General features: G+C 40.4%; 1 protein-coding gene across 1 annotated transcript in view; it reads right to left on the bottom strand.

Annotated features, from left to right (window-relative positions):
• The window catches only part of EFHC2 (EF-hand domain containing 2), a 61,857-nt gene that overhangs the window by 23,476 nt on the left and 20,779 nt on the right, over window positions 1-17,602 (bottom strand). Inside the window, exons 8-10 of the mRNA XM_018565793.1 lie at window positions 9,027-9,192; window positions 7,142-7,284; window positions 6,461-6,657 (exon numbers count right to left, since the gene is read on the bottom strand). Of these exons, the coding sequence (XP_018421295.1) occupies window positions 6,461-6,657; window positions 7,142-7,284; window positions 9,027-9,192 (506 nt within the window). The remainder of the gene's footprint in view (window positions 1-6,460; window positions 6,658-7,141; window positions 7,285-9,026; window positions 9,193-17,602) is intronic.

The raw sequence follows: 17,602 nt of genomic DNA, 5'->3' as shown, positions 1-17,602 counted from the left end.
CGATATCGCTCTTCAATGCTTTGCAATGGGGCAAAGGGTCCTGCTGTCGCGGGTTGTGTGTCGCTACAGCAGGACCCTTTTTGGAGCGGATTTTGCCGCGATTCCAGCTTGCTCAATGCAAGCATTTGCGCGATATCAAACGCGCGATTTGCGAATCGCGCAGTGTGAATGGGGCCTTAGTGTTGGACAGAGCAGTAAAACTTCTCTCTATGTGCATACCTGTTTTAGATCCTGCCTTGCTGCTTCTCTGGTGACTGACTTTAGCTCATATTTGTTTTACGCCACTTAGCTCCCAGGCAATTTGTTCGCCAAGCCCTAGGTTTGTTCGATGCCCACCCTCCTGACCTTTGGTCTGTCCCTGTTTCTAAATCTGCCTGTCAACTTTGTGCCATGCTCTGGTTCTAACCCCTGGTCAGCTGCCATATGCGCATAGGTGTGCCTGAGGGTTGCAGCTTTATATACCTTAAGGTAAGTCCATCACACCTTGCTGGGTCCTCTGGTGAAGATCACACCCTCTCCAACACACAGAGGGTCCACTATTTATTAATATCTGTGAGATCTAGTTAGAGTTATCTCATGTTGATAGTTCCTTCCAACCATATTCCCCTGGGTCTCTCTATTTTCCCTGTAGAAGTATTTAAAGAAGAACTCTAAGAAGTATTATTGGAAAGACTATGATAAGTACATGTAATGTGTTAATTACACTTACTATCATGCTGTTCTTTCTGAGATACAGCTCTCTGAAAAGTGGTCCCATTAGCAGAAAGCTTCTGGTCCCTGCTCATTATTTAAATTGAATTCAGTGCTACAATAGCAGTCTATGGGGGCAACTAATGCCGTTCAAATATGAGCAGGAATCCAAAGCAACGCGCTAATAGTATTGTTGTAATCACAACAGCATTTTCAAAGAGCTGTATCTTCAAAAAGATGGCACGAAGGCAAGTATAATTAACACAATGAACATACCTTGCAAAGTTGTTTCAAATGATACATTCTGGGGTTCTCCTTTCTATAATTAGAAACCTATAGCCAAAGCACTTTCAAAGCAAAACTCCAGGAAAAACTAGTAAAAACCCTTTAAAATACAATTTTACATTCAATAAAAAGTATTACATGTATTATAAAATGCTTCTAGTATAACTGCTTCAAATCAGTCTTCATATACACATACGGGTCTAATCACTTAGCTGCCGTAGGCAGCCGAGTGAATGACCGACCTGAAGTGAAGTGAGCCGAACCCTGTTCGGCTATTCACTTCAGGCTGGTACGGCTGATTTCAGCCGTACATCGGCTAAAATCAGCCGTACATCGGCTTGCTTCGCATGGCTTCGGGTCGGCCGAACATGCTCAGCATGTTCGGCCGAAACGAAGTGCAGAAGGAGTTCGACTCAGCCGATCCAACATCTGGATCGGCTGAGCCAAACCTCCGGCAGGCTACTCACTTCTGTTCGGCCTATTCTTATAGATGCCGAACAGCAGTGAGTGAATAGCCGAATGCTGCTGAGCGGCATTCGGCTCAGTTGTTCGGTCCCTCAGAAGGACCGAGCAGAACAGAAAAATAGTTTTAAAAGTTTTAAAAAAGTAAATAGAAAACGATTGTGCGGAGCTAGCAGTGACAGCTAGCTCCGCCCAATAGTTTCCTATTGTCCGGCGGCTCTGCTGCCGTCAAAACAAAACAGAAAAACAGAAAAAACTCTCCCGGGCGCTCTGGGAGCCTCCCGCTCCCAGCCGCCCAGGAGAGAAACACTGCCTTTTCTTTTTTTTTTCTTTATTCTGACACGGAGCCGTGTCAGAATAGAAAAAATTTGGCTTAGCCGAGCCGAAGCATATGCGTCCGGCTCGACTGAGCCGCTCGGCCACGTTCGGAAGCTGTACGGACTATAGTGCATAGCCCGTACAGCACCCCTTCGGTTCTACTGAACCGAAGGGGTCCTGGGGCCGAAGCTAGCCGAAGGATTGGCCGAAGCTACGACTAGATCCTTCGGCAGCTTCGTGAATAGACCCCATAGTCTCACAGTATCTGGAACCTGTAGATATCAAACTGAAAGTGGAAGTTTATGCTCTGAGCCAGGCTCTCTTTCATGCATTGCATGGTGCTTTGAGCCTGACATATCTAGACACTAGGAGTTAGAGAAGGTGTTTAGGTAGCCTATAAACGAAGGAGAGAACAGGGAGGAACACAGAAGTATTATACTGTTTTATGGTGCGATGAACAGGAAATGAGTATAGGCAGGTCACACAGGTAGCTTCAAAGCTCAAGTCATGAAACGGGGTAACTCCATCCTGGCTATGCAGTGTAACCGAGGTGTGTAAACCACAAGAGTGGCTATGCAGAATTTAAAAATAGCCTTCATCACATTTCTAACGAAGCCGGCAGTAAAAGGCGAAACCAGTCAGGTTTTGGGTGTCCCCTGACCCTGTGGTCGCCCATCGAGGAATCCGGTGTCCGCTGGGATATCCCATTTCTGAAGGAGAGCTTTTGGATAAGTTCACCTTATATATTATCTGCTTGGAATGGACTGTTGTTTGATTTACAAGTGTAGGAGTTGTGCCTAACCCGCACTACTATATGATTTAGAAGTAGGGGAGTTATGCTTAACCTGCACTAAAGCACATGCAATGGATTGTTGTTTGATTTACAAGTGGATGAGTTGTGCCTACCCCACACTACTGTCTGCTTTACAAGTGGAGGAGTTATGCTTAACCCGCACTCAAGTGTTACATTCCTCTTATTATACCCTTCCCCCGACAACACCTGAGTATATTCAGTGAATGAGATGGACATTTAAGATACTTTTGAGTGGATATGACTGCTATACCTCTATGCAGGGGCGTATTTACCGCGAGGCAAACAAGGCGTTTGCCTGGAGCGGCACTTTGCAGGGGGCGGCATTGAACAGCGCCTCCATCCCACAGCCGATAGCGTGAGTCTCACGGAGGAATTTATGAGACTCATGGAATCAGCCCCTTTCAGAAGTGTGAATGAGGCCTATAACATTATTTTCTTATTTTGTACATTTATAAAACCAAAAAATAAGCTTATAAAACAGCATCTACCTTTGAAAAACTGAGACTATATCAAAATGCTGAGCATAAATGTATGAATTATGAATGTCTGTTTTTTAAAACACAGTGATGGAACTAAATTAGCTGTTCCTGGCCAGAAAAATGCATTAATAAACCATGGAATGTCACTGGAAGGTAACTATTACTGTTGTGTTGGTGTACTGCCTAGTGATGTTTTTATAGATTGTGAATATTTTAAAGATAAAACATATAAACTTTTCTTATCGTGGTAACTTTCTAGCCAAGCTCAACTTTTAAATGATGTCTAGGATTTTGAGAGGTTATATTTAAATATCGCATTGGAGCCAATGTCAATGCCTTGGGTAAGAGTTTATGTGGAATGCCTGGGTTATGAGGTGTATTAACCTCTCATATTACCAAGTATCTGTTATGTGATAGCTAAAATTGTTTCCCAAACATAACTCTATGGTATTTAGACTTTTTTTAATTTTATTTTAGGGAATTTATTTTGCTAGCCATAACCACATATTTTTGTATATATTTAAGCAATTAAAGGCAATGTAAACTAATTACCTGAGCATCACCCTGACCATTAAATTTAAATTTAAGAGCTTGATACAAACATGTGTAAATAAAATTAACAAATAATGCTTTGCTTTTTAAAGATAATATTACTTGTGTGAAGCTGTTATTATACTAATACAATTCCAAGTTGACAGATCTCCAAAACACTGGACAGAGTTTAAAGAAGGACTCCAGGCAAAAAAGTTATACTCACCTGGTCCGCTGAGCTGGCTCCCTGCTTCTCCGGTCATTGAAGCGTGTGTTTTCCTACACTGCAGCATTGGAATGCTCCTCAGTGTCCTCACGTTCATACACTATGTGTAGAACATGACGATTTACGAGACCTTAGACCGCTGCAGATGAGGGTGAGAGAGGCTGCAAGAATCGGTCTAAGAGGAAGCCAGCTCAGCAATTCGGGTGAGTATATATTTTTTTAGGCACTTAGACAAAAATGAGCAGTTAACCCTTGCAGTGCTGTGGTAGCTCCACTACAAAGGTTAATAAAAGTTTTGCCCAGAGTGCTTCCTTAAAATATGCAATAAACTTTTAGGGTAATGTCAATGGATCATTTGTCTGATACAACAAATTGTTGCTTTGCATTTATTTTATGACTCCCCAAACACATAAATCCCACCAACAGAATATTGTGCATCTGAGAGCTTTAAAAAGCCAAAAATGGGTTATGGGACCCAATAAATAGTCCAAGTTCACTGGTTAAACAACCTCAAAATATACCACAGCTCAAACCAGCAATAGAACAATGTTTTCAGCACTGACCTACTAAGTACTGATTTATAACAGCAATGTTTAAGACAATCACAGTGTATGTTTTGATCGGTTCAGTGTATAACTACTCACAAATTCAAATCTGGTTAAACGTATATGGCAAGCCAAAACTCTTATTCTTAGTTTTGGATAGAGGGTTTTTAAAATATATTTATCCAAATTTGATGGAAGATTTGGAAAAATATATATTTATTTTCTAGGTTTTATTAAGGAAGGAAAAGTAAAAAATGTGAAGATAAATGCATTTACCTGTAATTCTTCCCAAAGCAACTTTTCCCGCAGTTAACACAACCCTAGATATGTAAACCCAATTATAAACGTCAAAGTCTGATGATTAAAAGAATATCACATAATTGGGATTTTTTGGGAAAATATTGAAATGGCAAAGTTCAAAGTGAAGACTTGAATTTTACTTTAGGATAGAGATAATCCTCTTTCAGTGCCACATTGCGATGTGTGCAGGAACAAATAATTAGTTTGTGTAAACCATACCAAGTATTGATCTATAACAGCAATATTAATGACTCAATCACGGCATATGTTTTGATCAGTTCAATTTATAACTACTGACAATTGCAAATCCTGTTTAAAGTGTATGCCAAGCCAAAACTTTTGTTCTTATTTTTGATTAGAGTGGAGAAGGATAAGAACCCCTACAATTTAAAAAAAAAGAGCTTCTCGCTTGATGTAGACTTTTAGTGTAGATCAACCCCTGTCAAAAATGACCACCCTTATCCTATACCAGTAGTCTTTGTTAGACCTGCAGTAAAAGAACACAACATAATGCAAACTGAGAGTAAATTGAAAATATCAGAACCATTAATTAAGGCCCTTAAGCTGTCATCCCCTCTAGAAGTGGGTCTCTCAAGCATCTTGAACATGTCATGCCACTCAGTCACACTGTATTTTAGTAAAGCAGATAAATTGAGACAAAGGTGTTAATAAATCTGAAACTCTATAACTCTGAACCATTCCTAAGTATCATATGCTACACTTCTAGTGTTACCCTATTTGCCTTCAACAGGATGCACATGGATCAGCACTTTAGGAGGAAATGTATTGGCACCTTGTCACAAAGGCTTCTGATGGAAACCCAGAATGGATTTTTTAACACACATTATACCGATGTGGTCCACTATTGACCCCATCAGCAAACCCACCCTGAAGAATTCCATGTAGCCATTTAGGGAGTATATTCATATAAACAGAAAGTAGCTACAAAGAGGATGCAGCACTGAGATGCAGTGTTGGATGAAACAAAGGTTAAGGCCTCATTCACACCGGATCCATTGCATTGCATTACCATCTGTTTTTTAACGAATGGTAACATAAGGGTAACGAAAAATGAAATGGTGCGAATGGGGACAGCTCACACTGCATCCTTGTGTTCCGTTGCTATACGTTCCACTAACAAAAAGTAGAGCATGCATAATGTGATATATTGCAAGCCATTACAGTGAAGTATGTCCACTCAGGACATGTTACTTACATAAAGCTTGCCAAAAAGAAAAAATAAATAAATAAAAGTGACGGAACGCAATGGATTAGAAGGAAATTGGATTTAACAATCGCAAGTCAACGGACCCTCCGTTGACTTGTGAGTACCTTCCGATATTTGTGTGAATGCACGCTAAAACAAGTATTATATTTTTAAGAAAGGCAACAGTCTATGATAAGTGCTTTACAAACTAAATGTCTTTCATTTACAGGGTTATTCACAAAAGGGTGAAGAGTTTGGAGAAGGCAGGAGAAGTGAACAATTTGGAAAAATTCTCCAATTCAGCTCACTTTCCAGTTCAGCTTTCATGTCCTAGATTGTTCACTTCTCCTGCCTTCTCCAAACTCTTCTCCCTTTTCTGAATAGACCTGTTAGTGTTTGCATCTATTTTAAGAAGTGGAACAGGTGCATTAATAATTTTACCATCCTCTGACCACCTTCCTAGTTTTCTCCTTACACTCAAAACAGTTGAGTTCTTATATAATATAAATGGTTATCTTCAACATTAAACCGATCTAAAATATATAGAATAATAAGCACAATGTTATACTCTACAAAATGAAACCATCAATCCACACACAGTACCTCGTGCACATGCTTCTCCATATAGTTGAACACATATTCATCGGCATCAACCAAGATAAACTTGTGCCCATTGAAGTTAACTCTAGCTCCAACAAACAGATTTGCAGCATTGAAGTATTCAGACATCTCGCTCTTGAACAATTCTTGCCCTGGTTTCTTAACACGACATCTTTCCAAAAATTTTCCACCTAGAATTCCTGGATGAATGAAAATATAATATGAGGCAACTGACATAAACCAACTAAGCAAATAATTTAAAATCCATGACAGGTATTTCAAACCTTTGTGTAAAATGGAAATGGGCAAGGCTTGTATTTTCAGATATATGAACAGACCATTTAGCAGTGGATTAGCAAAAGGTGTCCTAGCTGCTACAAATTCAACCAGGCTCAAAGCAACCCCTGTTCTCCAACAGATAATGCTGTGCTTATCTTCACTTAGCACTTTTACTTTTAAGGCACCTGCAACCAGGCACAAGAAAGAGTAGGATCAATGGCAGCAAGCTAGTATGTACAGTTCAGGAGATTGAAGGCAGGAGCAGAAGAAGTACACTGGCCCTGAAGATCTTCCATCTCTTTGTAGATAGACATGATGAGTAATTTAACTGTAGTCAAACAGAACCAAATTACATCAACAGCAGTTATTTGTATTTATTAAGACATTATACTATTTCGTCAGTACCTGAATTTCGCTGTGGTGGTTCAAATACAGTGATGGTGTCATCACTTAAGAAATAGGAGATAATGAACTTTCTTTCTAAATCAATGGGGTTTTCTGTAATGAGCTTTGCAATGAATCTAAGAACATTGGTCTCCAGGCCACTCCTAAAAGAGATAGCAATTACAAAATTACAAGAACTTACACTCTATGAGAAAAATACATACTGTTAGCTAGATCTTCTTCTGTTGTGTAAAGAACCTCTACAAATCTCCACTGGCTAGCACATGAGCATATAAGATGTTCTGCAACTGCATTATTGTATTGTACTTGAAGGGTCACAATGTTATCAGTTCTTCTGCTAGATTATTGAAGACAAAATTCTGCCGTGTATGGTCCATTAAAAGAGAACTAAAGACAAACATTTTTTGGCTTTAGTCTTCTTTTGGGCCAAAGAAGTACATTTACTAATATAATCTTGTGACTCAAAGTTAGCATCTAGAGGGCTACTGCCTGCTATTTGCAGACAGTGTAGAGGCATGCTGTAGCTGGGAAAGATCCCAACAATATTGTCAGGATCCAAACCACTACCTGATTGACAGCTGGCTCAGCCTGTCTAGAACCAGATCCAGCTGTGCCCACCCTCTCCTCTGTCTTTCACTCCAATGAGAGCTGGAGGAACAGAGAGGGGAAGGAGGAATCCCTGCGGGTAATGGTGACTGACAGTCATCACTCTGCAGGGAGAAGACCATGAGCTGAGTGTTCAGCAGTTTGTGATCACTCAGTTCTCGATATATAGAGCTGCCATGTTGCACCTGCAGTGTCCCACACCAGCTCTAGGTATTGGGAAGAGTATATTTTACTCCCCAATACTACTCCTTTAAAATACTAATTATTCATAGTACTGGTTTAAATGTGGTTTTGTCCCTTAATTATGGCAACCACCATTCCTTAAACATTAACTGCTACGCTACCAGACCAATTATTACACTTTCTCACACATGTTAAAATTTGAATTTTTGGCTAGAAAGCTGCTTAAAACTCCCAAACAACGATATATTTTCTGAAAGCAGAGGGCCTGTAAAATAAAAAAAAGCTAGTTGTGATTTTTTTTTATGTTGCACAATATTTGCGCAAATGTTTATCTAATTGATATTTTTAGGAAAAAATACACTAACATTTATTTTTGTGCATGCAAACAGAATTTAATACTCATTTTTTTGTCAAATATAAAAGACAAGGTCGCATCAGGTAAATAGGTACCAAAAATGTCAAACCTTAAAATTGGGCGCGTACATGAAATGACAAAAAATGATGGTAGCCAAAATTGTCCATTTGCAATGCTTTAAAAGCCTTTATCACTCATCAATTTAGAGCCATTAGTGAGTGATAGCCATAAAATTATTACTCTCACTTCAATGTTCACAGTGATCATCAGTGGAACATGTGTGGCTGTTTTCACACGTAGGTGCACTGATGCGTTTGCATTTGTATGCGCTTGTACGTGGGGGTGGAGGGATTTTAAAAATATATTTATTTTTTTATGTCACTTTAAGTTTTACATTTTTTTTAAATTTAACTTTATTGCTTTCACATAGGGGGCTAATAAGCACAAAACCGAAGCCCATGGCCAGGAAAAGAGACGTTCAGGCGTACTAGCAGGATCACCAGGTCAAAATAAAGAACAAAAGCCTGAAAAAAAGCAAAAGAATGCAGCCACCACATCTTAAGGACTGGTATGCTGTAATATATATTGTTGTTGGGTTTAGGCAAGCTTTAGGTTTTATAAACATATGGTTTTATAAAATTAAACTACTTAATGCTATAAATATGTGATTTAAAATAGATAATACATTCATTTCTATTTATTAATTGATGCATTCCTATTGGTGCCCACTAACAACAATACCTGTCCTTTTCCATGAATTTTTTGAAATCCCTTTGGGGGGGTTTTGGTAACAGACTCAAACAGGAGCAGAGTGAATCTTCTTCTGAACCAAAGCCATTGTATGGTGGAAGCTTTTTCTCCAATTTTGTAGGTTGCAGAGCTTTGTACTGAACTGGAGTGAAATCCTCTGTGGGATAAAACAGAATACAAATGAAAAACACAGTACCATAAAATGTAGGTTGCTGCTGACTAGTATGGGAGTACTTTTTATGAGTCTTCCTCGCCTTATCAAGTTTCAATTCTGGAACTTACAGAAGTTCCAGAATTGTACATGAACTGTACATAAAACAAAGGGATTTCACGTTACTGAAATGAGATCAAAAGATCATTTAGCTTTTAAAGTAGGGACACTTTGCATAAAACGTACAATGGCAACTGGGTGGTTTTCATGCACACACACCTTTGAGCTGGAATGAATGAACTCCCATGTACATGCGCAAGAGTTACATTATTCCCGCGCAGCCAATCAAGACGGCCGAAGATCCCAAACCCAGAAAAAGATCGAGTGATGATGTTGGTACTGGCAAGGGAGTTAGAAGAGGTGAGTTTAATTCCACTTTCTATTGGGTGAGTTTTGCATTCTATGAAAGTCAATGGGAATGCTAAACCCACTTGAAGCAGGTCAAATTCAAATCAGAATGAGGTCAACTGCACCTGTCAATAATTTTGAGTAATCTCACGAGCGTCTCAAAGTGGTGTCAAATTGGTGCTTCTGGCATATTATGGGAGTCCCAGTAAGGAGTGTGGCAAGGTTTTTCTTTTCGTGAAACTGGTGCTTCTGACACAAGCCCAAAGCCTATCAACACAGGCCCTTAAAGTGGTTATGATTACAACAATTAAATAAAGCATCTTTGCAATAAGCCCGACCATTCGTCTGTCCTTTCCTGTACATGGTTTTGCCCTCCGGATTTGGTTGAAGTACCGACTTTTTGCTATACCATAGTTTAAAAGTTTACTAAATTCCCGAATCGCCTATAAATGTATATAATTGAGAGGTGAACCATTTTTTCCAACACCTAGGCACCAACTCCAAAAAGTGACAGGCCAATAAAATTGTGGCTTTGATGATATGTATGCCACCCTGACATATATAGTGATTATCTCTTCAGACCGACTCCGTGCGGGCGTATAAAGAGTAGGATATCCCAGTTACCGGGAGATTTTTTCCACTCATTATGGAGACCTGGAAGCCTGGCTTTGCCCAGTCCTATTACACTGTACGGCAGGGCTTTTTGTCAGGCCAGAGGCACACATGAATTATATACATATAAATAAATAATATATTCATTTTAACTGTTTGCCAAAAATCATTAAACACCTAGACAGATGAGGCCTTACAAACATTCGCACTGCTTGTAGATTGTAAGCCCGCATGAGCAAGGTCCTTCTAATCTCCTTGTATAGTATTATATTGTAACTGTACTCTCTCCCCATATTTTGAGATTTACTGCACAAACTGCTGGTGTGCTATAAATCCTGAATGATAGTAATAATAATATTTGCTTTCATTAGTAGGGCAACTACCAATATAACAGCCCAAGCAGATGACATGGGACCTAGATCAATAAGGACTTGTTGAGCTATTTTAATGGCTTTGAGTTAAAATAAAACAGTAGGAAAAGTCTGTACACTTTTTTTTTAGCCCTGCCGAAGGAGGAAATTAAACCCCCAAAAACAGGTTGGCATTTATCATATGGGGAAATAAATATTTTTTGGACCTTAGTGCTCCCTTTTTGTATCCGGAGCTTCTACACTCCCCGACATAGACTTTCTGCATGAAGGCGAAACCAATAACAGTGCTTGTAGCCAGTGCCTACAACCTACAGTTCTAGAAATGGCTCTAGTCAAGCAGTGTTAAAAGTACATAATATACTGATATACTGATAGCCCTCCTGCTGCTGCCACGCTATATAGAATTTAGGGCTGGTTCACACCTAAGTGTTGCACTAAAAGCACAATATCGTGCGCAAGGATCGGCAAGGAGTACGTACACGGACACCGGTGTCCGTGAGTGGCTCTTACAGGGTCTGCCGCGGCATACAGTAAACTTAGTACGGTCCGCCCCCCCCTGTGCAGTTGGTACCCTCTTGTGCTGTGCACATTCAGGAAAGGTTTTTTGGGAGGCGGAGCTTGGGGAAAGAGAACACCGAGCAAGGCGGGAGTGGAGAGCAGTGGAGTGGGGTCGTAAGAAGACGTCTGGGGGAACAGCGGCAGCGTGGGTGGCGTGTAATGACTCGCCGCTCCGCTTCCTAATTGGTCGGGAAGCTCGCCAATCAAGAAGCCGGGTGGCGAGTCATTTCCCCCCCTCTGGATTCCAGAAAGCCGGCTCCATGCCTTCTCGTCACCTGGTGGCAAGAGAGCATGGAGACGGCTTCCCAGCTAATCGGTCATTACACGCCGCCCAGATTCCTGGCTAATCAGGAAGCCGGGCAGCGAGTCATTACACACCACCCATATCAGTACTCGTACTCAATACTGAGAAAACTGTATCAATGCATCCCTAGTTTTAACATTTCTCTACCCTATCTAAAATAATTAAAAAAATTAAAAAAAGGTTTTGGTTTTACATACACTTTAGAAAAGTCAAAACAATACTGGGGTAAGCAAACTCTTGAGCGATTATTTGGAATCAGAATTTACCTACTTATCTAATGGCTTTCAATTCCGATTCATTGCCATTAAATCTCTTACATGGCATAAAAATTGTGGGGTAAAAAATCTATTGAAAAACAATAAAACAGTCTATTTATAAACACTTTTACAGAGCCATTCGCCCTGCAAACCTCTGTTAACATTTGTGAATAGAAGCAAAAACAAATGTTCTCAGTATATTTTCTTTTCAGGTCGAATGTAATGTAATACAGCATATGGCCATAAGATGGAGCTGAGGAGCATAGGAAATCATGGCCATAATGCACTTTTAAATTACATTTGACCTGAAAAGATAACATACTAAGAACATTAATTTTGCTCCCATTCACACAAAAGGAATGTTCAAAGAGATTCTCAGGGAAAATGGATCTGTGCATTATTTATAAATAGACACCTTAATATTGGATTATTAGTATTTATTTCCCATGCTCCTCAGCTCCATCTAGTGATAATAATGTGCTATTACATTACATTTGACCTGAAAAGATAATATACTAAGAACATTCTTTCTGCTCCTATTCACACAAAACAAATGTTCACAGAGATTCTCAGGGAGAACGGCTCTGCAAATTATTTATAAATAGACACTTTAATGTTTCATTATTAGAATTTCAATATATCAATCAGATAGATGTGTTTATGACCAGCATATGAATTTGGGCATGGAGATCAAGCAACCTGATCCTCCAGATATTAGCTTTAAGTGTAGTGAATATAAGTCACAAATACAACCTAGACCTACCCTATGAATACACATAATACACAAGTATACTATATGTGTTCTGTGTGTTAAGCCTAAATATTAAGGGTTAATGAAATGGACATTTGGATGACATTATTGAAAGGAATGTCAGTGGTCCGCTGCAGCTGTGCAGCTCTGTGAACCGTATTGTGAAAACACAGCCGCAGGGTATAATAAATACATTTGTTGCATAATACAATATTTACTTTATTCAGTTTTTATAGTAATGTAAAACACTACAAAGGATAAGAGATAACATCAGAATGCGTAAAATGGACTATTGGAGTATGTTTACATTCTATCACAGGAATATAATATATCTTAGTAAAAAAACACGGACTAATCAAGAATAAATGTCAACAGTACACTGTCAGTGGGTTGCTTGTTTATGAGAGGGTGAGATGAGAGACCCAAATGACTGGACCTTATAGCAAATGACATTATAGGACCTCTATTCTGCAAAGGCTCAACTAGTAAGGGAACTAAGTATTATTTTATCTTTTATCATTGTAAATATTACATCTAAACTCCAGGCAGATATATACAACACGCATTACTACAGGTCTGTAATTATTAATACATCAATAAATGTATTTTTTTATATGTAAACAGTAGGGATGCACAGATACTTTTGAGTACCAGTGCAGATACTTGGCATTTTCATGAGAACTACCAGGGTTGTAGCAGTTGCAGCTGGGACCTGGCTCTGGCGCTCCACCACTGTCCTGAAATCATTAGTCTGTATTGTTGTGGAAAAACTGTCACATGACACTAAACAGAAATGTATCAGTACTTGTATCTGTGAGCACTTGGAAAAGTATCGGTACTTGTACTTGAGAAAATGGTATCGGTGCATCCCTTTATTTATATTTATAAAAATAAAATCATACATTAAAACAGAGATGTACAAATCCCAGGAGCTCCGTGTGCTCCTTACAAATGACAGCTGCCTCCTAATTGTTGAATTTTTCTGTAGTCTAGTCTTGGAGCTCAAAAGTATCTGTACATGTACTTGTACTTGTACCGAGTACGGTACATGGTATCAGTGCATCCCTAATAAACAGTGCAAGTACCTGAATTGTTCGTGGTATTAGTGTCTTGCAGTCTACTGTACAGTCTGTACAGCAGAGCTTGGAGATGGGCAGGTGGAACCAGCACAAAGAGCCAATCAGGTATGCTGCAGTGCAAGAGGCATGCTTATAGCAGAGAGCAGAGTGACAAAGAGACAAGCTCCTCAGTGTGCTGGGGTTAGAGGAGGGATCCTCTAAGTGAAAGTAAAACAGCAACAGAGAAAGATCAGATTCCCTGTGTTCTGGGGCAGAGCTGTGTGAATCTCAGAACTGGATGGATAGTAATACAAATTGTTTGGCAGGTTTAACAGCTCTCGTATATGTATTTTGCAGGTTTTCATGGAGTTCAGCTTTAAGCATAAATGCATCAGTCCCCATTCACACCATGGCATGGCAAGAATGTGCATCATGATGCATTTGTGGGTGTTTGTTTCTAGTGTGTGCTGCATGTCCCCATTGATTTCAATGGGCTCCTGAACACGCACCAAATACAGGAAAGTAGTGCATGTAGCAAAATCTGCAACATGCGTTCCACGTTTATTTTCCTGTGTGTTCGTGGGAAACCTGGAAAACCGGGCATTAGCCCAGCCGCGCTTGGGGTGCAACTAGTAACGGCAGTGCAAGCGCGTTTGGCATTTTTGATGCGTTACGTGGCACATGGGTCTTACCTCACCCTGAGAGGATGTATCTGTTACCACCTGTCTTGTCTTTAGGCCTTAAGGTCTAGGGATGTGGGCAGGGCCGGATTTACTTTCAGGCATCAGGAGATAGGAATTCCACACCCCTGCTGCCCCTCTACACCCTGCTGCCCCAAGGCCGGCCTTGGTTGGCCCTGTGGGAAATCCGGCCCTGGATGTGTGAAGCTGCAGGGATCTCCCTTCCCAGGAGGTCTCCTTCAAGTTACTGGCTGCCATGGAATGCGGTGAGGCCTAGAGAAAGCAGAACTGCAGTTGCAAAAGTGAACAATCGAGGACAACATAGCTGATTTGGAAAACAAAAACAACAAAAAACTTTCCAGTTCAGCTAAGTTGTCTTAGATTGTTCCCTTCTCCTGCCTTCTCCAAACTCTTCACCCATTTGTGAATAAGCCCTATAAGACTGGTTAGTGTAAGGAACTGAAAAGCTCCATACACATATACAGTAAGAGGTCAGTAAGCAGACCTATAACTGATGATCTACTTTCATTGTGGATCAAACACTACACACAAAATTCTGATGCTCTTCTGCCAGGGCCTGCATGAAAATAACCTGATATAGTACACAATATCCGTTCTCTAATTTCTATAAAAAATGATACCAAATTACTGCTACACAAACCAAACTATTTGTCAATTTATTTGGCTATTTACAATGCATATGCTTCAGCCCGGCTCAGCCGTAGTCATAGCCGAAGCTGGTAGAACGGTCTGCGGAATGTAAATTCTCCCCGCAAATTCTTCCCGCAAATGTAAATGAAACAAAAAAATACAGCTTGCAGGCCCCCTCCCGATCTATACCAGACCCTTTAGGTCTGGTAGGCAAGTTAGGAGGGACCCCAAGTAAAAAAGTAAAAAAATATATATATTTAATGGGGGGGGAAAAAACGTGGTGTCTCCCCTAAATTTCCCAACCAGACCCTTATTTTGAGCACAGGCCTGGCAGGACGAGTGAGCACCCCCCTCCTGCGCCATACCAGGCCACATATCTTCGGCATTGGGAGGGTGCTTTTCCAGGCATCATGCAATGAAAAGCACCAGGGTGTTTGACTCGGTTATTCATTCCGAGTCGAGGGTGTTTAACTCGGTTATTCATTCGGCTACCTTGGGCAGCTAAGTGAATAACCCCCTACGTGTTTGCTTACTTGAAAAGTTGTCTGTAAGCTGTATGGAGATCCCCCAAAAAGTACAGCGGGACCTGTGATTTCAGCTTCCATCCGAATGGAAAAAGGTGTCCATGACAGACACCAGTTACAACGTTCTGCTTCCGTACATAGCAGAGCCTGGGATAACTCTGTGTTTTGTGAATGGCAAAGCAGAAGGAGGGGGCAGAGGCACCACACTGCAACTGCTATCTGTCATACACACCTTTCTGATGTGGCTAGGAGCCGGAAGCACAGGTTACAGACAACTAATCAAGAAAACAATTACTATTTAAACAGCGGTTGCAGAAAAAGGAGTTAAAAAACTTAAAAAATCATGGTGCCAGGAATTTGGTTTTAATATTGTGCTTAAAAAATATTAAAATATTTTGCATATTTTCAAGATCGCTTTCTCTTATAGTTATTATCAGAATGCTTTTGTGTTAAGAGTTTTACAATAAAATCCCAACCAGGGATTATGGGAGGGATTCATTAAAACTGGAGCAGATAAAATCTGGAGCAGATAAAATCTGGAGCAGCTGCCCATGGCAACCAATCAGCATCTACCGTATATACTTGAGTATAAGCCGAGTTTTTTAGCCCCTTTTTCTTTTAAATAAATATTCATGTAATTTTATTGGTATCTATCTTCATTTTGTATATTTACCAGTAGCTGCCTCATTTCCCACCCTCGGCTTATACTCGGGTCAATATTTTTTCCCAGTTTTTTGTGGTAAAATTAGGTACCTCGGCTTATATTCGGGACGGCTTATACTCGAGTATATACGGTATTCTCAGTTTGTTCAGTTATGATTTGAAAAGTAAAGAGAGAAGCTGATTGGTTGCCATGCACAGCTGCTCCAGATTTTGTCTGCTCCAGTTTTGATAAATCCCCTCAATGTATTTTATGTATTTACAGATCAGAGCCAGAAAATACTGTAATTGTGCTTTCACAGGAATTAGGTCACATTATTTGCTTTTAAACAAGTTTGTGCTGCACTGATGCTTCCTAATCAATACTCATATCATAACATAATACATTTGTTATATTAAGATCTAGATGGATATGGATTGAGTTTACTTAAATGCTTGCACTTATTAAGTGAGTATGGTGTTTATCAAAACCCACATAGAACTTTCAGTTTTCACAACACATGTGTTGGGGCTGCACTAGCCGTTGTTTCCAGCGCAGCCCCAATACAATTTGCCTTGTCACAGATAGGCACCTTTTACACCACTGTGTTGCAGTGGAAACGTGGTGGTGTGCTCTTTAAAAAAAAGTATGGCGTGCCTTACTTTTTTAAGTGCAGCGAGATGCAATGCAAAACAACCATTTCGCAACCTGCTGTGCCCGTAGAAGTGAATGAAATGCCAATTATGACATTTAATTCAAGTTGTTTTTTTTTAAATGGACGCAGGATCAGTGCATCGCCACTGCATCGGGCAACACATGCCAGCCAAATACATCTAAGTGCATCAAAACAATAGGAGGATGATTTTGAAAAATTCCGCCTCCATGCGGTGGGCGAATGCCGACACACAGCATTCCCACCACTAGATGGAGCCGAGGAGCATAGGAATTTCATAGTGACGAGAATGCGCAAAGTCTTACAGTTCGCTTTTTTTAGAAAGCAGCTACAGCAAAAGTCAGGAAGAGTACAAAAGTCTGTACTAGTTCAGCAAAGGTCTGACACACCCCCTGCTGAGTCAGAGATAGAACTCTCCAATCAGCAGGGAGCATGAACTTTGCTGATTATAGGTTGTGTGTATTTTTGTAATGCAGAGTTGCAAAAATGAATGAACACATCGGATAAATTGTGTTGACTGCATGCTCTAGAGAAGGACCTTTACTGTCTGTGTAAAAGCAGTGGTATCTCTGCAAAGGTCTGACAGTTTCCCGCTGAGTCCCAGCTAGAGCCTTGTAATCAGCAGGGAACATAAGCTTTGCTGATTACAGGTTGTGTGTACTTTTGTAATGCAGTGCTACAAAATAAATGAGCATAATATGGATTGCCTGTTTTAGAGAAGTACCATTGCTATCTGTGTGGGAGCAGTGGTATCTCTGCAAAGGTCTGGCAAACCCCCTGCTGAGTCAGAGGTTCTAGGGTGGATCCCCGTACCCCAAAAATGGGGGGAAAAACATGGGCCCCCTAAAATTGTCAATCAGACCCTTAATCCGAGCACAGGCCTGGCAGGGCAGGAAAGGGGGGGACAAGCAAGCACCCCCCCCCCCCCC

The sequence above is a fragment of the Nanorana parkeri genome, unplaced genomic scaffold (assembly GCF_000935625.1).
Source record: "Nanorana parkeri isolate BGI_ZX_2015 unplaced genomic scaffold, ASM93562v1 scaffold888, whole genome shotgun sequence".
NCBI lineage: Eukaryota > Metazoa > Chordata > Amphibia > Anura > Dicroglossidae > Nanorana > Nanorana parkeri.
This window is presented reverse-complemented; position numbering and strand designations above follow the sequence as displayed.